The sequence below is a fragment of the Vidua chalybeata genome, chromosome 1 (genome assembly GCF_026979565.1).
Source record: "Vidua chalybeata isolate OUT-0048 chromosome 1, bVidCha1 merged haplotype, whole genome shotgun sequence".
Lineage (NCBI taxonomy): Eukaryota > Metazoa > Chordata > Aves > Passeriformes > Viduidae > Vidua > Vidua chalybeata.
This window is the reverse complement of record NC_071530.1, coordinates 137174189-137197909: the sequence shown is the minus strand read 5'-3', so window position 1 is coordinate 137197909 and position 23721 is coordinate 137174189. Positions and strand designations below refer to the sequence as shown.

The following is a 23721-nucleotide window of genomic DNA, read 5'->3' as shown; positions in this document are numbered from 1 at the left end:
GGTCCCAGGTTATGCTGCCCTGTGGTTAAATTAGTGACTGCCATTATTTTTTTGGCACAGTCCTTCAGCTATAGTGCTCTTCTGCATCTGCAGCTGATTTAAGCAAATATCTTGAACACTGTATTGCATGTGAAGGGAATACATTGCAAACCCTGGACATTTTTCATGCTCACCATATTAATGTGACTACAGTATTGTAATTATCCCTTGTTTCCCTCACATATCCTGGAGGGTTTATTTTCTGTGCTTCTTCTCGCTGTTCCCTTGCTTGTAGAAGAATTATGTTAATGCAGTTCTAACTTAATGCTGAGATAAGTTTGTCCCTATTAAAATAGCATATGACTTTATGCTATAAATAGAAACATTCTTGTCTTACTGGCAAGGAAGACAAATCCAGTGATTGTTTCAATGTACTTAGAAACAAAATCAAATTCAGTATAAAAAATCTACATTGAAAATTCCCTCAAGACAAGGTCCTCTGTCATTTTTTGACATGAAAATAATCTCAAGGGGAACAAAAAAGCAAAATTATGTCAGTCATTAAAGAATAGGTAGGAAACTGCAATGTAATTAGCTGTATTATCTTTAGTGAACAGTAGAGACCCTCAGTAAGGTTCCTATTGCAGATATATTAATCAAGAAAGAGCAATTAGAACAGGAAAATAAAAAATGTTCTTTCCCTTTGGGCGAAAAAAAAAAAACCAACCCAAAACTCCTCGCACTTTCTCTTGCTTGGCTATTTATAGCTAGACACCAGAATATGACAGTCTCTTTTGACTGATCCACAAAAAAATGCAGAAAAAAGAAGAACTTTTGAGAAGTTTAGATTGTTAGACAAACAGATTCTGTCACTGTTTTAAACAAAAGTGAATTTCAGAATAGTGACTGTTCATTCTTCACTTGCATCTTAAGGTGACAGATTTGTTGGAATCAAGGGATAACCATTTTTGTTGTTGAACTTCTACAAAGGAAAGTATTTTTTTGGGAGGGAATTTTTAAAATTTAATAACTGTTTTAATGTATCTGTGCTGTTTATGATAGATTTTTCAAAACATTAATTTATAATGTGTCTTTACTCTCTGAATCTTACAATTTTGTGCAGTTAAATTGACATTTCGATATTAAGTTTTTCATTTTTTTCCTTCACTGCACTTATATTGGCTACTCCAATTTTTTCTTGTGGTTTACTTCACCTTGTAATCTCAAGTGAAACATGCATGTATATGTATATTTTAATATGTGTGTAGAAAGACAACAGTATTCCTATACTCATCAGTTAATTCTTCTAGTCCCTATTAGATTTGAATCTAGACCATGCTTACTCATATATGTTGCATCCTGAATTTTAGGTTCAGATTTGGGGTTCTGGTCTTAGCATACCAGTTCCATGTATCCTCGTGTGTCCCCTGTGTCTTCCCCGCCTCCCACGGAAGTTAGCCCCAGGCTGCCGGCCATTGGGTTTCTCCCCTGCCACTCCTGAGACCAATCCCCCGTCTGGTCCCCAGCAGTTCTATGCTCGTCACCTCATTCTCGCAGTCCCACTGGCCCTGAACCCCTGTGTCCACTCCCGCCATGTGCCCATTGGCCGTTGTGGCAACGTCACCGCCACGGTGTCTGTGTTCATTGGGTGGAGAGCTCCCGTCCTCCCCTGTCCCACCCCTACATCCCTCCGCGGCACCCCAGCCTCGGGGCCAGATTCATCCAAGCGAGGCTGGGAGTGGCCACAGTTTCTCCATTGCGGCTCCTACGACCAATAAGGTGCCCAGCCGCGATGCGGATGGGTTTGGACAATTCCCTGCCTCTTCGTTTCCTTCCCTCGCACCAACGACAAAGCACGGCCAGCCCACCCCGGGGCGCAGCCGCAGAAGCGCCCGGAAGTAGCGGCGCACTGACCCTGACGAGGAGCCGAAGCACCAAGGCTCATTCTAGGGAGCAGCTGGGGCGGGAAAAGTGACGTGCAGCAGTACATATATTCAGAGCAAAGTGAATGAGGACAGAACAGAAACTAAGCAAAATAGGCAAAATATTATGAGTTAGAAGCTATGTATCTAATTTACTTTTTTAGTTTATAAAACCTTTGGAAAACAAAGGACAACTAAAATAAACTATTATAAGATCCAGTATAGATGAAATTTTGGACAAGGTAGTTTCAGGCTACTTCTTATTTTTATGAAGACATCACCTGTCCTAGTATTTGGGACCTTTAGAATGTATAGCTTTCCCTCTATAGCCACACACATACTACATGCAGCACTTGTGGAATCAGCCTTGAGTCTTCAATACGAAAGCGTTCTTGCTTGTCCGTAAGCCAAAGTACATATTTCCAAGGGATATCCATGTACAGACATATTCTAGTGTTTCCAGTACACCATGTCCTGTCTTTAATGACAGCTGGAGTGGTCCCTAGAATAAGATATTCTTACTCATGTTTGCATGGCAGAGGAATTGCAGTTTGGGGTAGCAGACACAAGTGAACAGTCTAGGACTGGTATCACTCCCATAGGGGGAGATCTCAGACTGGGAGCGTAGGGATACCAGGAGTATTTAATTCATCATCATAGTGATTTGCAATGGCTGCAACAAAAACAATGAAAATACATGGATCAACCCTTTAAAATAGAAAAATTATTTATATTCCAAATGTTATAATAAAATAGTATGTGAACGAGATTAGTATTCATAACTAAGCTTAATAGAATGCTATGCTATGACAAATGTCTTTATTACTGGGATATGAGAAAATACTTGTTTTGTATATTTAGACAATAATTATAAATTTCATGTGTAAAAATTTTAGGGAGGATAACATTGGTCTTGATTTCATAAATATCATAACAGAAAAAACCCCAAACATTCCTGACTTAATATCTGAATAAAAAGCAAGTAAATTTGAAATTTCCATATCTGGTTTTTATTTCTTTCCTCCTGAGTGAATACTGACAAAAAGAGTCTAAATTCCTTCTAGCCTTGTTTTTTTTTTTAAAAAAAGGCAGAAATAAATTTTATTTAATGCTATTTAATTTGAATATCTTATTAATTAGCATCTATAAGGAGTTGAATTTCTGCTAATTAAAGTCTTTAAAGGAGTGGGTCCACTCCTGCTAAGCAGAACTCTCCCAGATACATTTTACCCATAGTTTTTTATCAGAATTTACAGTGACGTTAATAAGAACTAATTCTATAGAAACTTATTGAACAGCATTGAAGGATATTGTAAGCTTCATGTTTTAACATTATGCTAAAAAAAGAGCATAAATATGTTCATATATACCTTGTTTACAAAATTAAATCTAGGACAAAGAAAATTCCTGCTTGGAGAGAGATTGAAACAATTGGGGCAGCGTGCTTTGAAAAGGAGATGACAGAAATAATGCACTGAAATGAAAAAAAGTGAGAAGGTGTAAAAAATTCAATTATGCTTATTTTCAGACTACATGAACAAGGAGCGGTTCAACCAAACTACAAGACAGCAAATTTAAAAGAAAATATTTTCTACCCTTCATATCATCAGTGATTATCAAAATGTCACTGAAGTCAAGAATATGTGCAGAGCTGAATAAAAATTACAATCTAGTCTGGCAATTCCTGTGTTCCCTGACAGATGACAATCTAAGGGTAACAATCCATAGCTTTAAATGTCAGGGAGTTGGTAGTACAGTGTCACATTCAGTTTGAAAATAGATACTACCTATCAAAGAAGACAAATGCAGTTACTTGGTAAATTATCTCCCTCTCATCCCCAAATAAGGCGCTTGTAGATATTCAAAATGAAAATACTCACAGAATAAATTAATATACTTAAAAGTGTACAATTTATTTTTTCTACTTTCTTATCTAGAATCAGGAACAAAATGGCTTGAAGGGTTAGAAGTAGTAACATACTCCCAAGTCACTTTATCATAAAGTTAAAAAGTTAATGAAAAATGCCAAGAATTTCTTTTAGATGAGTTGTATATTATTGCAACCAGAAAATTAGTTTTATTTTAGAAGAAGGGTGATTTTTAATTAGTTCTTTAAAATATTATGTAATTTCACAAGAATAAATTGTCTTCTGTGGGTAATTCTTGGTGAGACAGCAGTAAAAGTAAAGGAAGCAATTTTAGGTAGTGACATTGCTAATCTTTATATTTTTTATTTCAAAGGACGAGGAATTTTTCTGTGACCTTTTTACAAAGCCCTAAGAGATACAGGCTTCTGAAAGACTTCATCTTCTGGGAGAAGTTGAAAATGAAAACACTGTGTACAGGCAGAGTTTTCAAGTTAATATAAAATGATTCATATGATAACCAAAATCCACAGGATGATAGTCTTACCTTCATTTTGACATGTTGTGATAATAAATAACAAATTGAATAGCCTTGAAAGCTGTTAGAGGATGTAAAAGAAATTCTTTTGCACAAATATGCAGGAGATGCTCTAGTATTGCCTTCTTTGTAGAGCTTGCAAACAGATATGAGGGCAGTGGAGTGTTTCAGCACAGAACACTTCAGTAAAAGAGTGATACCAATATCAGTTCTTTAGGTGAGCTTTCAAGTGACCAAGGTGAGATAGGCTACTTTTTTACTTCTGTGTTGTATCACTGGGCAAGGTAATAAAAGTCAAATCCAAACCCACAGTTTATTATGTAAGAGAAAGCAGGAAATAGCAGCAATGAAATCAGCAACTAATATGCATATTTTATTTAACATATTCACATCAGAACATGATTGGTAAATAAAATCTTGCAAATAAACTCATTGTTAGCATATATTTTACATATAGTGTTTATATATGTATGGATATGTAGTAAATGTATTTATGAATATAGTGGATTCTGCCTTTTAATAACTGTTACATAGTTTTGTTTCATGACTGGTATCACAAATCTAGTAGGATTTCCTAGTTCTTGGTAGTTCTGGGCATTGAAGTTGGAGAATGGAAGGAATTTTGGGAGACATACCAATTTTTTTAATAAGAATTTATATATTTTTTATTTAATTGAAACTTTGCTTAGATATTTAAAAATGTTATGCACATACTCATGAGCAAATCAGGGCTACTGAAGAATGTTTTAGTGACATGGAATTCAGGTAAAGAAATCAAAACAATACATACATAACCCCCTCTTGTTCCATAATTTCCCTTTTTAGATTAGGGCAATTTGATATGAATCCAAATACAGGTTTATCTGATTTCCCTCTTCCCCATTAGTATTAGACTGGCAAGTATACTTGGTACAAGCTTTGAAGAGCTCAGGATGAGATTATGAAATGTTGCATCCTGGAGTTTGGGTTTAGATTAAGGTTTTTAATTTATGTTAAAATAAGTCAAGTTCTGTAATCCTGCACACCCCCCATGATGTTTCCTCCCCGGTCCGGCCCCGGGAAACCCCGTGCCTGCCACCCCAATCCACACAATCCCACTTAGCCCGAGGCTCGGTGCCCGCCCCTGCGGGGTTCTCTGGTTGGTCTCTGTTGCTGGCGTCATCGTCACGGCAGCCGCCCCTATTGGCCGGCAGGCCGTGGATCCTCTCGCCCCGCCCCTCTATAAAATCCTACCCCGCTGGCACCCAGGCACCATTTTCTCCCATGCCAGTGCCGGGAGTGGTTGCGTCTTTCCATCGAACCGCGCCACGTGACCAATAAACCGTTCCTGCCAAGCACGGAGTAAATGGACAAATTCCTTCCTCTTTGCCGGGTCCCTAGCGCACGGTAACAGAGACTGGCCAGCCCACGCGCCCGAGACACGGAGCCGTGTCCGGGAACCCACGGCAGAAAACCCTGGCAGCACGTGGAACCTACGCCACAGCTGGGCTCCCAAGAGCTGCGTGCAGCCGGGGAGAGTGAAAGCTAACGCTGCAATGAAACATCTTGTGTTCACACTTGCAAAAAATCTCTGTTTTAATGTCCATTAACTAAAGGACATTGGTAGTAAATGACCAAAAATGTTGTAATCAAGCTATTTATGATGCTGAAACACCAGTCAAAAGGGTACACAATCAAAAGAGTACCAGCTACTGAAACTGAACTCTAATTAATCTCGGAGATCAGACTAAGAGCGGCCATGAGTAATTTTGGATTCTCAGTGCTTTAAAGCTCTGTATTATAGAAGAAGTTATCAGACCTGTGGTATTTCACATGATTAAGTTAACTAATTCTTTGCTCAGAAATCAGTTACCCACCTTATCTCATCCATTTTCCGCATTATCTAAAATCTGATAAATCATTAAACAGCTTTCTGATCATGCTCAGGCTTATGTTTGTTAAAGTTTTCTCTTGTCTTGTTTAATTTAATTTTTTCTTCCAAATTTTGTTCAATTTGAATCTGATATTCTTTCATGTTTGTATTACAATTTTGTTCATTGTTTTTCATTTATATAACTTGAAAGTCAGAAATATATCAAGCTGTTTTGTTTCCTGTTCGCATGTAATTATATGTATTTGTAAGATATTCATATGTAATTGATACAAAAGAAATCATTCTTTTGTATCAATTTAATTAAAAAATTACATTAATATATTGATAGCTGGAGCTTAAGTAAAACCTCATGCTTATTTTCATCTGCCTTGTGGGTACTTAAGCAAATGTTAAATACACTAAGTCAGCAATGGATTTTCAGTGTTGAGAGTCGTATAATATCCATAAAAACACTATCTGTCCAAAGATGCTCTGTGTTCTATACTCTTAAGCAAAATAAAACATTTATTTAGAACAACATTTTAAGTATAAAAACATTTTAAGCACAAATACGTATCTTTTCCAGAATTACAGAGTAGTTCCTGTGGCAATCCAGGAGTTCCACCAAAGGGTATTTTGTATGGTCAAAGATTTGATGTTGGTGACAAAATCCGATATAGCTGTGTAACTGGATATATTTTGGATGGACACCCACAGCTTACTTGCATAGCCAGCTCTGTCAATACAGCATCGTGGGACTTCCCTGTTCCTATCTGTAGAGGTAAGACCAGTCCCAATGTTCTTGAATATATGCATTTGTATTAACAAATTTTAATCTCTATATTAATAATTAAGTTTCAAACTGTGATTAAATAACCTTTCTTTTGAATATTTTGATCTCTTGCTCATATATATGATGTATCTTAGCATATATATCTACTAATTTTTAGGTCAATATTCTACTAAAATTATAGTTATCATTTATTTTTAAATATATCTTATGTAATAAAAACTATAAATCTAGTAATAAGTAGAATATAAACGTGTATAACATACTTGCAACTATGGGAATGTAGATTTGGGATCTATTAGTGCTTGCTAAGAACTTACTTTTTGTTTAGCAGTAACTTGGTTATTGAGCAAACAGAAATATGAAACTGCCAAAAAAAATTGAGTTACAGGGTCTTAACCCATTGTCAGTCAGGCTTGATTACCTTCAGATTTCTATATAGGATATCCCTTGTATTCTAACAAGTATTGTAGGTCAAATCCTTTTCCCTTTCTCTAATTAGAAATATAGCAGTAGTAGGAAACCTGTATAACAGGTAAGTCTTATTTTCTGAGAGAAATATTGTTAAAGATAAATAATGTTTGCAGAGCAGCAAAATAAGGTTATGCTGATAAAATGAAGGCACTATCACTACTATACACAACTAAAGACAATATGTCAGGTAACCTTGGTATCAGTTTCTAGATTAATTTTAATCTAGGTTAATTTTAATCACAGGTTAATTTTACAAAATGCAACCTATATACTTGTCTAAGATATTGATGAAATATTGCAGAGGCTACAAAAACATTCCTGCTGAAATAACCATTCTAATAAGTACAGATTGGTTAAAACGTGGTTAACCAGCAGTGCAAATAATTGATTATGTATGAGAAGAGTGTGTCATTGGAAATACAGTACTTTCATTTCCAGTTCCTGGATTAGAGCTATTAAATATGCTTATTGATGGTCTTGAAAAAATTACAAAGTAAAAATATTTATAACTTCTGAATCTTCTACTCCTACATCCCAAAAAAAACGCTAGCTAATAATGAAAGAGATAAAAAAATCAAGGCATATATCCAAATTTTATTTCTGGAGGTTAGAATGCAAAAGATATGATGAGAATATGTTCACTTGCAAAAGACTTACATTTGTAACAAAATCAAGGCCTAATGGACTCAATTTCTCAAATTTCCAATTTTCAAATGAATGGCATAAAAAATTGTATTCTTGAATGAGTTATACATTTTTCTTTTTGATACAGCATTTTTCAGGACATCTTTGGATATATTTTGGTTTTGCTCCAAGGGGTGATAAAAATATACTGTGAAAATTTGAACTCATATGATAAACTCCCAAAATAGCCCTGTGGTTAGACATTACTAGTTTGTAAGAAGAAGACTACTACATGAGAATATGAAAATCATTTTTTAAAACTCATAATTAGAGATGTCACTATCTGCACAGTGTCATTTCTTAAGGCAAAATAAAGTTAACAAATTGGAAAGGATTCAGAAAAAGAGGAAACAAGTTCTGTTAGGTTTCAAAACTGTCATTTTGTCTAGAGACTGAAGGACAAACTTTTCCATGTACATGAAAGAAGTTTAAGGCAAAGGCTTGATTCACTGCAGAAACTCATGCAGAAGGAAAACATTTTTCTTGAGAAGATAATTCTTTAATGAATAGCAGTGAGGAATTTCATGGGTAAAAGTTGGATGAACAAAAATTTAAAAAGAAAAACAAGGTACATATTTTAATAGTGATGGTTACAAATTATTGAAACATAACCTAAGAATGTGGCAGATTCTTAAGTCTTAACATTATGGCTTAAAGCCTTAATGCACAAATTGCTGTTAAGGTATTTTTGGGCCATGTCCAACAAAAGAAAAATAACCAATTATTTCCAAGAATTCCTTCTGTGAGTCAGTGTTTTATATTAGAAACATCTAACTTTACATATAAAATGGACCCTTGTGATTCCATTCAAATGAATCTCTCCTAATTTTGCTTAATACAATTATCCAACACTGAATTCTGCAAAAGGTTGCTAAAGATGATTACAGAGTAATGAGCTTCTTATCTCTTTCTCACTGTTTGCCATGGAGACTCTGATTAAACACTCATCCTTAAAGATTTCCTTTGATAAATGTCTTTTTTTCCCTACAAATGGTCATTACATCTAACACAGAGGATTCTGACACAAGCAAGAAAAACCCTAAAAAGAGAACAAAAGTATATTTTGTTCAATATTAATTTAGGGATTGTTAATTTGCTTGTTTGTTTTTACATTTCAGAAAAAAAAATTGAATTTGAGGCACACTTAGAAATCAGAAGACATAAGATCACAGATGTCTGTAGACCAGCTGTGTGTAAATATCATTCTCATCTGCCTCTTCTACTTCAGAACAAATAAATTTGAGGAGTTTTTTTTCCTATTATTTTAGATCATTCCTCTTATATTGCCTTCACTTTAAATAAAGAGATGAGGAAGAGGTCATGCTTGTGCTTTAGTATTATGATTATTATAGATTGATGTTTCAAAATAGGGAATTTCATTAAAAACAGCAGTATTTTGTAGTGTCACAAGCATATATATGGGACACCCTACTAAACGTTTTAATTTTTATTTGTTAAACTATACCAATATTTCCATTTTTAGAGTTATATATTTTTGGGCCAAATTTTGTTCATAAAGAAAAGAGTTATTCCTCAAATAGGAGAAGCATCACAGCAAATAGTCTGCAGAGTTCCTTTGAAAACATTGATTACAATTTCCTGTCAGAGGTAGTAGAGGATCCCACAGGGAATGGTGATCTGCTCAACCTCATTAACAGGATCTCCTTTTTGGAGATGTGAAGGTTGGGTGCAGCCTTGGCTGCAGTGACCATGAAAATTTGGAGCTATGTATCAGGAAAGGAGGAGGAAGTAAGACTGCAACCATGGACTTCAGGAGAGCTGATGTTAGCAGCTTCAGGGATGTTCTTGGAAGAATCCCATGGAAAAAAGCACCGCAGGGAAATGGGGTCCAAGAGAGTAGGTTGATATCCAAAGTTGACTTCCTGCAAAACTAGTAATGCTGCATATCAATAAGCAAGAAATCAGGCAAAGGGGGAGAGAGACCTGCATGGATGAACAAAGAACTCCTGTCATTGCTCAAGCATAAGCAGGAAATACACAGGACTTAGAAGCAGCATCAAGCCGCATGGAATGAATATAGAGATTGTCACAGTAAGTAGAAATGGGATCAGGAAGGCCAAAGGCCATCTGCAATTAAGTCTGGCCAAGATGTCCAGGACAACAAGGGCTTTTTAAAATGCATCAATAACAGAAAAGAAACAAAAGGATAATGTGGGCCCATTAGTAAATGGAGGGGGACCCTGGTAACAGGGGATGCAGAGAAGGCAGAGTTATCAAATGCCTTCTTTGCATCAATCTTCACTGACATGAAGAAGAACCCTCAGGGTTCTCTGACACAGACCAGGGTAAAGGAGTCTTGGAAGGAAGACTTTTCCTTGGTGAAGGAGGATTGGGTTAGATAACACCTAAGCAAACTTGACATCCACAAGGCCATGGGCTCTGGCAGGATGTGTCCATGAGAGAACTTCTGGACACTGTAGCGAGGTCACTCACAGTCATCTTTGCAAGGTCAGGGCAATCAGGAGAGGTGCCTGGGGACTGGAAAGAAGCAAATCTCAGCCTGGTCTTCAAAAAGGGCAAGAAGAAGGACATGGGGAACTATTGGCCAGTCAACCTCACTTCAATCCCTGGAAAGGTGATGGAGCGCCTCATTCTGAAGGCCATCTGTACCCATATGGGTTACAAGAAGTATTAGATTAGAATATTCAGCATGGATTCACTAAAGGTAAATCAGGCTTGACCAAACAGATTGCCTTCTACAGTGAAACATCCACCTGGATCAATGAGGGGAGAGCAGTGGATATTGTCTGTCTTGGCTTCAGCAAGGCTTTTGACACTGTCTCTCACAAAATCCTGATAGACAAAATCAGGAACTGTTGACTGGATGAGTGGACAGAGGTAGATTAAAATCTGGCTGAATAGAAGGGCTGTAATCAGTGGCATGGGGTTTCACTAGTGGTTGTCACTTGGGTTGGAGGTTTGTCACTTGCAGTGTCCTCCAAGGTCCTATACTGGGCCCAGTATGCTTAACTTACTCATCAATGATTTGAACAAAAGGGCCGATGCTTCCTCAGCAGGTTCATTGATGACACAAAGTTGGGAGGAGTGGTCAATACCTGAGTGCTGTGAGAGCTTCCGAAAGACCTTGACAGGTTGGAAAGATGGACAGGGAAGGACTGCCTGAAATTCAACAAAAGCAGGCGCAGTCCTGCACCTGGAGAAGAATAACCCCATGGACCAGCCCAGGTTGGGGACTGATCTGGAAAGCAGCTCTGTGGAGAAAGACCTGGGGGTCCTGGTGGATGCAATCCTGTCTCATGTACTCTAGATGACCTAGCCTTAGTGGCAAGTTTGGACCAGATCATCCACTGTGTTGCCTTCCAAACTTAGCAGTTCTGTAATTCTTTGAATTATACTGTGCACAATCCATGACAAGTTTATAAATAAAGTCTTCATCCCTAAAAAATTAATTTTGATAAGGTTGACTTAATCATGAAATGTAACAGAAGCTTAATTATATCACCTATTCCTGAGCTAATGCTGCAGCTTGCAGTTTCTCCATAATGCAGCGAGCTAGAAAATATTTACTGAGGGTAATAAATAATGCTACATTTGTATATAATATTTTCATTCTATAAAGATTATAAGAATTAGACACTTTCATAATCAAAAAAGTAATCTTTTATGTCTTCTAAAAATTTCTTATTTCATGCTAAAATAGGTTTTGTAAGATTCTCCATTCTAAAATTTCTTTTTTTTTAGAATTCAGAAATTTCAAGTGCAGAATACACTGTATTCCTAGATGTTCTAATAAAAATATTTTGACTATTGCCTATACATATAGCTACAAAATATTTGTCAGTATAAAAATTCTGTTTGCATTTTCAACAAGAGACTTTGTTTTTCTTCTTGTCTAAGTGGACATGTATTTTGATCAGAGAAGAGCACAACCCACTGACTAACTTCATTTTTTTCCATTGAAAAAATGCATTTCTGCCTTTTTTACTATTTATCTGGGAGGACATTGAATTATTTCTTGCATATATGGTCATGACAGGTAAAAGGCTGAAGAGGTTCATACTAAATTCCAAATCTGTGAATTCTGTAACTCCCTTTCAATATATATCTATGTATGTGATTATAAAAATATGTTTCTTTTTACCTGTCTTCTTAGATGTATCCTTAATTTTTTCTTCTTCAGTGGATTTACTCCAAATGAATGGAATTGAGATAGTTATAAGCTCTTATTTTTAAAAGTGATCTAACACATGTAAAAATTGAATTAGAATATTCAGCTCACTATATAAATATTTTGCCATTTCCTCTATGCAGAACCCACTGGACTGAAAAATTTGTTAATTGCAAGTCACTGGTATAATTGTGTAAGTACACAGATACATGACTATACATATTTCAAATCCATTAGGTATGTTTTAGGTCAGATACAACAGAGAGTAGCTTCAAATTAAAGTGTCTTGTAGACCTTCCAATACACTTATATTTAATGGTTTTATTTGTTTATATATGGCATAGAATAGTATGGAATTTTGAAAGAAAACAACTAAAATTAAACTTTACATAATTACCAAGAAATAATCATATGGAAGTGTAAGCATTTCACAGACAGATATATTTGGTTGCAGATAGATTTATGATTTTATGAAATCATGTCAAATAGAACCTAGTAATATAAACAGCAAAATTCGATGACTGCTTTTGCATCTTTGTTATAAGCTGGTCTTTTTAGGCTGTGTAAAGAACAAAGCAGGATATAAAGTTAAAGTACTGCACTTGATGCCATGTAATGCATTAACTATTGGAACTGACAATATACACAGAAGAAAATAGAGTGCACTAACTTGAAAGCAGGAATAAATTACATTTCACAGGGAACGAGCAGTTTTCTGCCTGAAGCGAGTTCTTCTACACAAATAGTTATTCTTGCTTATTCTCGAGAAAAGCCCCAGTATAGCTGTGTGAGTCTGGATAAGAAACATGTTGGGTTATTTGAGAAAATTGAAAAGAAAACAAAAAAAAATATTTTCTAGAATGAGGTATTTATATGTAAGCAATTATATATGAGCAGTTTTCCAGAGCTTTTCTGCAGATCGTTTTTGGGACATAAGTAATCAGTGGCTTAGAATGGCTAAAACTCTTATTGGTGGTATTTGAAAAAATATAAATGCCAATGCTGCTACCTAGAATTAGAAACATTAACTAAGATTCTTTGGGGGATGGGAATGATGAAAAAGTTCTACTATTTTATTGAAATAGTAGAATAATGGTTGGGTGTTTTCAAGTACCATGCTGTGTGCTGTCAAGCAGGGCAGAGAAGATCTGCAAAATAATACCCAGAATGACATTTTAAGTAACAAAATATACAATACCTTTTGTTGCTTCGAATTTTTGCAATAAAAGAGCTTTGTGTTTTATTTATTTAGACATCTTTAAAATATGTAATGTTTTATACCAATAGAACCAGACTTTTCTATTTATGAAAAGCATTGAAATTGCTCTCTTCTGTACCATACCTCAGTTATATTTTCTCATTATATTAGTGTTATTCTCAGGATACTCACTATTCTTACTGATACTCACTATCAGGGAAATAATGCACAGTCTGCTTGTGTGCAAAAAAAAAAATACCTAATCCTGAAGAATAGGGAATCCCCATGTAATTTTTATTGTGTGGCCAGAACAATGGATTTCTTATCATTGCAAATAGTGGTAAAACTTTGCTGAGTTATGTGAAGCTATTTTAAGTCATTACTGATGTGTTGTAAATCAGGAATTTGTACAGAAATAGAAATGCTTACCATATTATAATTACCATATATTCTTAACACTAATGGTAAAATATTCTAGTTTTACTGTATTAATAATAAAAACAATATTAGTGCTACTGATATATATAGTGTCTGTTAGATGCATTCCTAACTCACTGAAAATATATCAGCAATAATAATGATCTAACGCTGTACATGCTCCTTAAGCAAGCAACATTACTTACGAGAGTTCCAATTGTGTTTAATACAATCAATTCATGTCTAGACCCTGTGCTTCTTCATTTATGATAATGGTGGCCAAATAACAAAGTCCTTAGGATGGATGGATGGATGGATGGATGGATGGATGGATGGATGGATGGATGGAGAACTGTTCCCATGTGAAAATTTATGGCATGCAATGATGTGCTACTGTAGTAGCAATGATACTTGAAAAAAAATTACAAATTTTCAGAAAGCTATCTGACTATGGAAACTGTTCTAACAGAAAATAATTAATTTTTATTAGCTCAATTTTAAAAGCAGGATTTACATTTTTAAAGTTTTGAATATCTTAAAATGCTCTTCTTACTTGTCCTTCCTTTAAAAATGTATACCTCCACATCAGAATATTAATTAGAACATCAGAATCATACTTCCATTTGGTTAACGTAGTTTGGCTTTGCACATCTTTATGTAATTTCAGTAATTCCTATCAGTAGTGAAGGTAGTTCTCCTAAGATCCATTAGAAACTTGTATTAGCAGTGGAGTAACCCTCAGGTGGTATGATATTGTCCAGAATGAAAAGGTATATGCATCAAAGTAATTCAAACTCATCAGTGCAGTAACCATGTTAATTTGGAAAACAAGCCTCTTGCCCTACATCTCCAAACAGTATACACAGGACTGAGGAAAGAAGCAGAAATTAACTCTTTCTAAATAGATTAAATTCTGCCTAAAGAAGAAAGTATATGTAATTATTCCAGAAAGAGAACGTTTGTGAAAAATTATAGTTAACACCAAAGTAAGGAAAAGACAGACATAGCAATGCCTTATCTTGCTACTTTTCACAGAAAAAGTACCCATAAGATAAAATTTAATTACAAAAGATTGTTATAACAATTGATAAAGGCAATGAAGAGAAAAAAAGAAAGATCAGATTTTAAATTCAAGAAATCTAACCCAATAGTGAACACAATAAAATTTCTTGAATACCAAAATCTTCATTCCTACCATTTTAAAGATGGGAATTAGGGCTTCTTACACAAGTGGGTGGAAGTTAGTTGGGTGGTTTATTAAAAGCTTGAAACACTGTTTTCATCTCCTCTTTTCTTAAAGTTTTTCTTAATGAAGGAAAAAGGACATAGAAATTGTGCTAATTGTTAATGTTAACATATACTATTGAAATTATGGTGCGAAACTTTCACTGAGGACAATATAACAGTGAGAATTGTACCTGAAACTGAAAGGAAAAAGGATTACTCTGAAGAATCAAAATGAATGAATGGGAAGAAGGAACCTGGAAAAGTAAAATATTGGTTTAGTATGATGTTTAGCATCAAAGCACCATAGTAGAATTATCAGTTATAACAAAGACTCAGTCTTTCATGTCTGATTTAAAAATAATACCTTTATTTGTTAGAAGCACCTACAGACTCTTCTAAGAGGATGGGTGTTAAATGTATAACTAGCTTAATTCCAGTTTGGGCTAGTAAATTCTGCTTTTGCAAGGTAATTGTTTCCCCTCAACACCCTTCTGTTCTTCTATGGTTCATTTTCTAGATGGCATTCTTGGGTAAATCCTTCGTAGTTATCAATTAGCAGAAATAATATTTGTAAAATAATTTGAGATACTTTGAAAGTAATTACTGGTAAATCCCAGGTTCATTAACTCAATTTACCAAGCTGCTTAATCTAAAACCTTTGGCTGCCATAGGCTTCTAAACAGACTAGTACATTTTCCTAACATTATTGAAATTATGGCTTGATAAACCTTTCAATATCTCTCAGTTTCTGCCTAAAATGAGAATTTACCAGGATATAAATGGAAATCATGAGAATATTGTTCAGTATTTTGGTATCACTTTTCAAATTCTGATTTATAACTCAGTTGTAATTACATCTGGAAGGCAGAAGTCATAGCAAATTAGTTTCCTGGGGAGTATTTAAAGCCCTTCAAATATTTCCTCAAGAGAATATTTCCTCAAGATGGTCAGTAGTGTTTTTTGCAGGTGAAAGATTTTATTGCTAAAATTCTAGCATGAAATTTTAGCATTCCTTAAGACTACAGATGTAGTCTACTGTATCTTTCTTAGCCTAAAGATTGATTCACCTATGGAACATCAATCTTTATCTTAAGCATTAATGAATCTTGTTCTCATAATTAGAGGAAGTGTTGCTGGTTTATTTAAATATTAAGACATCACTTTTAGTATCTTGTGGGATGGTTTTCAAAACTGTAGCTTGTTTTTAAGTTCCAATATTTACAATTGTACACTAATGAAGGAGTCTGAAGATCATGCTGTTGTGTTACGAAAATAAATTAGGAATTCCATGAAATTTATTCATCTTTTCATTCAACTCTGCAAATTCAGAGGCTAAAACCAATTTTCCTTAAATTTTTTCCATAAAAAATGACTCTGGAAGGGCATTTAAATTTAATGAAGTTGTAGCATTTTTGCTACATGTGTATGAAAGATTCCATCAGCAAAGATTTAATTTCTCAAAGAACTACTGTGATGAACAATTAGGTAAACAGTCTGTTTTGTTAATTCATTCATCTTGTATGTTGGCCTTCTGAGTTTTTTTCAGGATTAAACCTTTGATGGTAGATCTGTACAAGTGTAGCACATTAAATTTGTTTTGCATTTCTGTTAACCAGGGGAGGTTAACCTTATCTCAGCTGCACAAAACAGTTAATGGATAAAAGTCCTCTTTGCACTACATCATCAATTTAATTTTGGGTTCTTTCAAGGCAAACTGAGAGGAGATCAAAAATTTTAATTGTGAGAATTTAGGATCACTAGCTGCCTCATCAGTTTAACCTTCCTAAACTAAATACACTTAACATTGGCTGGTATTTTGCTGTTCAAAGAAAGAACTGGAGTGGTGTGCAACACTTCCTGGTGTGCAGTTATGCATCAATTCTCTCCATGCCACAGTTCCCTCATCTTTCATTTTGAAGACTTAGTATCATATCACAATATTATATATTTCACATAATCACAGAATCATCAGGTTGGAAGAGACCTTCAAGGTTATCTAGTCCAACCATCAACCAAGCACCACCATAACCACCCCTAAACCATATCCCCAGGTGCCACGTCCAGATGCCTCTTGAACACTTCCTGAGATGGTGCCCCCATCGCCTCCCTGGGAAATTTGTTCAAATGCCTAATCACTCTTTCGGCGAAGTTTTTTCCTAATATCTAATCTGAGCCTCCTCTGGCACAACTTCAGGCCATTTCCTTTAGAGGCATGACAGAAGAGACAAATGCCCATATTTTGCACATTTTTCTGAATAATTGTAAGTATGTAAATTTAAATTTTTGTATGTATCTTAGAACATGTAAAAACTGTGTAACTAATAGTGAAAAAAGTAGTCTGCAGTGTTCTGGTGTTCTGTTTTTGATGCCTACTAGTTCCCAGTTTTGTCATCTTTAGAGAACCATGAGAAAAACAGATTTTTTTCAGTATCAATACTTACATAATCAAGTTGAAAAGAAAATAATTTTAAAATAAGATCAATGGGAAACAGACATTTTGATGCACATTTAAGTCAGGTAGCAGTGGACAGGGGTCATAAACAAAGGATGCAGAATAATAGGCACATGGGTGAAATCAGAAATTATAAGGAAAGGTGAAAGCATACCTGCTTCAGGTCAGCCTGGGACACAAGCAGGAGTCACAGAAGAGCGACACTGTTGGAATAACAGATAGTAGGACAGCTCATATGGCTGGAGTGTAACAAAGGATGTATGCAAACTTCTCAGAAGACAAAGATGCAGAATGGGCTGGTGGAGAGTTTGTGGATCAGGATCAGAGAACAATCAAGGAACTCATATTGTCAGTCTGTTACACACCAGTGGATAAGGGTGAGGAAAGGTGTGAAGTGCTCTTTAAAGAGCTCAAGGAAGCCTCTAATTCACACACTGTAGTTCTCATACATGTTAACCTTCCTGTTTCTTGTTGAAAAGGCAATAGGGTAGGATGAAAACTATAAGGATTCCAGAAGATCTTAATGAAGTCATACCTGCATTCCACTGCAAGATTTATTCCCACTAGAAAATTGTCCAGATAGTTTTTAAAAACCTTCCTATTTTTCAAAGGCAGTGGTTTTCTATATTTTGTATTTTATATTATTAGAAAGAATTTTTATAGCTTACTCCACATGTATTTTTCCCATTAAAATGTAAACCTACTGTCTTCCACCTCCCCCTTCCCTCCCCCCATATATACTTTCGCACCTATGCACATTAGAAACCAATTATTTTCTTATCTTTGCAACTTCCTATTGCATATTTAGTTTTAGTCTTTAACTACTATAATACTAATGCTATCTTACTTCTCAACTCATGAGACCACTAGTAATGTTTGCTAATTTCCTCTTGATTTTTTAAAATTTGTCTATGCTTTATTTTGAAGTATTGGGCCCTGATTAGCAAAGACTAGCTAAGAAGTTTTGTGCTTCATGGATCACAACTCATAGTTACAGCATGCTCTTTCTAGTCTCTGGATGTGTCCAGTTATTCACCCAGTTAATCTGAGGGTAATTATAATTCTTGCCCCACTTTTTAAATAATGTCCTGGTTTTTAAATAACATTTTTAATGCAAAATATTTAGGTTTTAGTTTTCTTGTTGATTGGTTGGGTTTGGTTGTTTTGTGTTTTTTTTTTTTTTTCAAAACATTAGTTGTTGAATTCCAGGTAGATAGGCAAGGCTTTTATCCTTCTGTTTTGTACATGGAATAAAGCACTTTTGGTTAGGCACAAATTAAAGTGATTCAGTAGACAAATTTGGCCAAAGTCCCAGAATAATATGGTGTTTATTTACTGCAATCTATAAATCTCTAGGCTGGCCAAAAATGTGGTGTCAAATTCCAATTTTCTAACTATCTGAAGTAAAAAGTAAAGTACATGGATCTATAGGGAAAATGCTGTGATTTAACTCTTCATTTACTCTTATTTCATTTAATACAAATACTGAAAAAGCAGTATTTGGAGATTCAGTCCTCCTGCATCTTTGAGCACCAAGTGGAAATGCTGAGATAGTGGTTACTTCATGTCAAACTGAAAGACTGATGAATTTTTTTTTTCTACATTTGTTTATCTGAACATGACTTAAAAAGCAGATGTTTATTAGTAACAATAATGATTGTAACATCTTGAGCAAACATTTGGGAATTTTATTTCAATGGGAGATGAAAGCTCAAAGAGTTTCTGTCATTTAACCAAGTCATGTGGATATTATCCATACACCAAGGATTTATAAAGTGTTCAGTTTCCACTAGGAACACCAAAGACTGAAGTCAAATTTTATAATCATTAACAAACACTAGGCTTCCCTCATCTGAGTAAATCAAAACAAAGTGACTGATACTTACTGAGCTAGAGTTTATCACCTATAAATGGCACAGCAAATGGATTAAGAGCACTCCTTCACTAAAGGGAGAAAGCAGAGGAATGGCCAGCACAATAATCAATAGCTGGCTCTCTGGATTCTCAAGTACAGTAATGACAGGTTTTTCTCTTTCTTAATTCCCTGATAGAGAAGTCAGTTCTTTCCAGATAACAAGCAGTTATGCATTAGTCATAGTATAAGATTAATACTGCAGAAGAAGAATAATAGCTGCATTTTAAATACAGCTAAGTCAGCAAAGTGACTTGCCAACCATTTGCTCTTCCTAAATGTTCCAGGCACCCGCAGTAGGTCCAGTTATTCTTTATGTCTAGGTGCATGGTGACTCCATTATCCTCTTTTGCAGGTAACTGTAGCTGCTCAAGTAAGCTTGAACTGTGCAAGAAAAAGTCTATATAGCAGCTATAAGTGTGTCTGTGGAAAAATTCCTACTATTTAAAGAGACCTCTTAGAAGAGACTTTCACCTCCCATTTTGCAAATTTATGACTTGCTTTCTGAGTCTGTAAACTCTTGCCTTAAATTAAACACAGCCTCATATGTCTCACACAGTTTGATGGCACTTTTGGGAACTGCTTTTCATGTTATTGCAGGTTTAACATTCGATCACAGTCTTGAGCAGTTTTTTGTAATTTTTTTTTTTTTCTTTTTAATAAATAGAGATGTACTCAACTATAATCAGAAAATAAAATATAGGTTCAACATATGGTAAATATGCTCATGGTTCCTTTCAGCTATCTTTCCTTCTGACGATCCTAAATCAGTAGAACAAGGTCCTACCTCTTTGATCCTGTTTCATCTGGAACTGTCTGGAGGAGTGGCTGGGTATTCCAGTCATGTATAGTTGACACAGTAAGGCATGTTTCATTTCACTTTCTAATGGCCTTATAATTATCAGATGAAAGATATAATAAATTATTAGATCTTTTCATTAAATATGTGAGACACAACCTGATTACTATAATTTTGTTCTTTTTACTTCTGTAGGTACCAATTAAAAGGCATTTCCTTCTCTGTGCTAAGGATAGTTCTCTTAAATTTAAACCAAGAAGTCCCTCCCAAATTCCTTTATTGATTCAGCTGTTTGCCCATGATATACTCAGTTCATTAGCAAAATAGAGAAAAACCACCAACCATCTTAATGATTTTTACATTATTTTTCTCCACTTCATTCCCAATAGTGACACATTTTTCTGTTTGTCCAAAAAGCCTTAGTAAACCAGGTGTTTATTTTCACATATGTACTAATTTCCAACTGTTATTTTAAGAAGTGTAGTTATCAAAGAGACCAGAGTACACTGTATACCATGTTCTTGGACATAGTATACCATGCTCCTTGGACTGAATTTCAAACATTTCAGGAAGGCAATTTACCATTTATTTGTTGTAAGAATAAAGAATCTTAATCTAAGACTGAGATCTTCTACACTCTGAAACGTTTATTGTAGTATTCAATGGCTTTTCTGTGGTGAACCTATCCATTCATAATTTCCTAAAGGTACAGGTGCTGAAGACATTAGTAAGCAAGTTATTTCTATTCATAAGTGAGAATTTTTCCCTACACTCCTAGTTATTTGTATTTGGAAATTAAACTACCTTATTACATTTAAACTATATAGTGGGTAAGTGTATGAATTTAGATTTCCATAAAGTTTAACTATGCAAGTAGTCTCCTTGGACAGACATTGAGTTTAGTATCTGTTCTAGTAGCATTAAAAAGCTAAAAAGAAACTAAGGAAATAGGTTTCATATATCTTATAGTCTAAGAACCATAGCAGGACTGTATTTTTTAACCAAATCTTTTCTACATTTTTATGTGTATTTTAATTTTTTTTTAAAGGAAGGTGATATTAAAAATCTTGAATACTTAACAAAATTTTTTTCTCTCATTTTTAAAACAAGAAAAATGTAATTAGTTTAGTGATGTTGAATGAATTTACATTGTAAATATATATTAATGGACTTCTAGATTATAACTGCCATATTTTGGAGCATTTGCTGAAGCACATGAATTTTTTCAGGGGATTTGGAGGTTTCCATATCAGTCAGGCTATCCACTGAATATGCTGTTTACTAAGTTATGTTTAGCTGGTCTTTCAGTGTTCTGTTACTGTTAAAAACAGCATTAGCATGTTCCAAACATGATATCTGACTTTTTCTCTGAATAGTGACTCTCCTTAAAGTAATCATATAGCTGTGTAAGGGAATATTCATGTTCTTACCATGCCAAGCTTCCTGCTGATCACCTTTAGTTTTGACAGCTAATTCTTTCTGCATAATTATTTACCAAGCATATTTTAAATAGTACGTAAGCTACGAGGACATTATGTAAAAACCCGCAGTTACATACTAGATAAAAGCAGCAAAAGGTGAAATTTCCATGTAAAATAGATATGTTGAGAGGGTAAGGAGAGATTATTTAGAATATCACTTTTCCTTGCCTCAATGCATTGACACAGTACTTGGAACAGAGATTTATCCTTCTGACCTATCCTGAAAGAAATTTCTATCAGTACCTAGGTATCACAAAGCCTTCCTTTTCCACCAGGAACCTTTACAGTCACTTCCCCAAGTTCCAGTGAACTGAATGGTGATAGTAAGAGGCAAAAAAGAATAAGAGGAAGTGGGAAAGATGAAGGGATTCAAAGGATTATGCTACAACAGAGATACTGTGCTACTGGGAAAGGTAATATATATGCTATTTTGGTAAACAAAGACTTTATCTTTTAGGAAGACTCTCCTTTTTAGTACAAATCTATATTAATTTTGTATGTTGGATCTATGGTCCCTTTTTCCATCCTACCTTTTACAGAACTCCTAAGATGATTCTGGAAAAGGGTATGTAAATCCAGGATGATATGCATCTGCACATAAATCTGTCTTTCAGAAGTATAGTTTTCAAGCATTCATTCTGTCAAATTTCTGCTTCTCAACTCTGGAGGTATCCACAAGAAATGCAAGAAATTGCTTTAATTATCATAAGCTAATGTTGCTTTACAAACAATATTTCTTCAGTAGCAATAATCTAATTCTTAAGACTCCAGATAGAATTTCTAAGTTTGGTCAGCCAGGGAATGATTTTACAGTTTTTCCAGGCTCTGTTTACTGGAAAACCTATCTTCAGTCTGTGATAAAACATTGTTGTTTACATGCCTTTTTTCTCCATTATGAATACTACTGCTCACCACCTAGAACCTTAGATAAATTGCTTGACCGAAGGTTCATATGGGCATAGAAGAGCCAGAAATACGTGTCATGTATCATGAATTGCTAAGTCTGACACAACATCTTAATTCTGTTTGTTTTGTACTGTTGCATATAGCCTTACAACCATTCTAATTTCAAGTATCTTTGGATTATATTGGCTTGGGTCTCATGTCTACCCTGCTATTTGTAAGACTACCTGCCATTTTGAACAAGGATGTTATAATGATCTTGTTATTAGCCAAATAATTTCCTCTCAGACATAATTCCAGTGCTGCATATTATCCGCTTTGTGCCAGCACTCTGGAAGTGGTTTACAGACAATAGTGATTTTGTAGCCCTCTAGTCCAAGAATAAATTAATGCATAATCTGCACAATGTCAGCATAGGAGTTGGCAGGCTTAGCAGATTCTACTGCATTTCAGCCATTTTCTGGCTAGGGTAGTACATAGAAGGTCCAATTAAGAGATTTTCTAAATACGTACAAATAATTACACTAAAAGCTCCCTTTTCCATTATCCCCAGTATTTGATTCTTCCAATCTTTCTAAAGATCCAACTTTTTGTCTTAATTTTTGTACAATAATTCGTGTGACAGTCTGAAAGATCTATGGTCCAAAGCAAGAAGCTCCTAGCAAAGGGCTTGCCATCAATATTTAGATACACTTGAAGAATAGCTTGAAATTTATAAGAGACTTTAGCATGCTAAGAGAACACATCTATTTCTGGACACTGATCAGACATCTCTGTTTGGTAAAAGCTTTCAGTTTGTGGATAAATATTACACACATTTATAAAAATATGTAAAAAATGAAGCTAAAAATAAGAGCATTAAAATTCTACAAACGAACAAACATCATGAAGCTAATGATGTCTGTCATATAACTTGTACATTTAAGAAAGAATATGGAATTTTGGGACAAAAATACATTTGTTCCTTTCCGTGTCATCTATTTAGGGAGTTCTGATGATATACTGTTCATGTCAAATTATAACATTTGTCATAGCTACCTCCAAAGATGTCATCTTGTTAAATTACCATTTCATCTTT

At 34.9% G+C, this 23721-nt stretch overlaps 1 protein-coding gene across 3 annotated transcripts in view; it reads left to right on the top strand.

Moving 5' to 3' along the window:
- CSMD3 (CUB and Sushi multiple domains 3) overlaps positions 1 to 23721 on the top strand; it is a 587056-nt gene that overhangs the window by 149639 nt on the left and 413696 nt on the right. For all 3 annotated transcript variants that reach the window (XM_053944919.1, XM_053944910.1, XM_053944900.1), the window contains exon 4: positions 6743 to 6937. In XM_053944919.1, coding sequence (XP_053800894.1) covers positions 6743 to 6937 — 195 coding nt within the window. The remainder of the gene's footprint in view (positions 1 to 6742; positions 6938 to 23721) is intronic.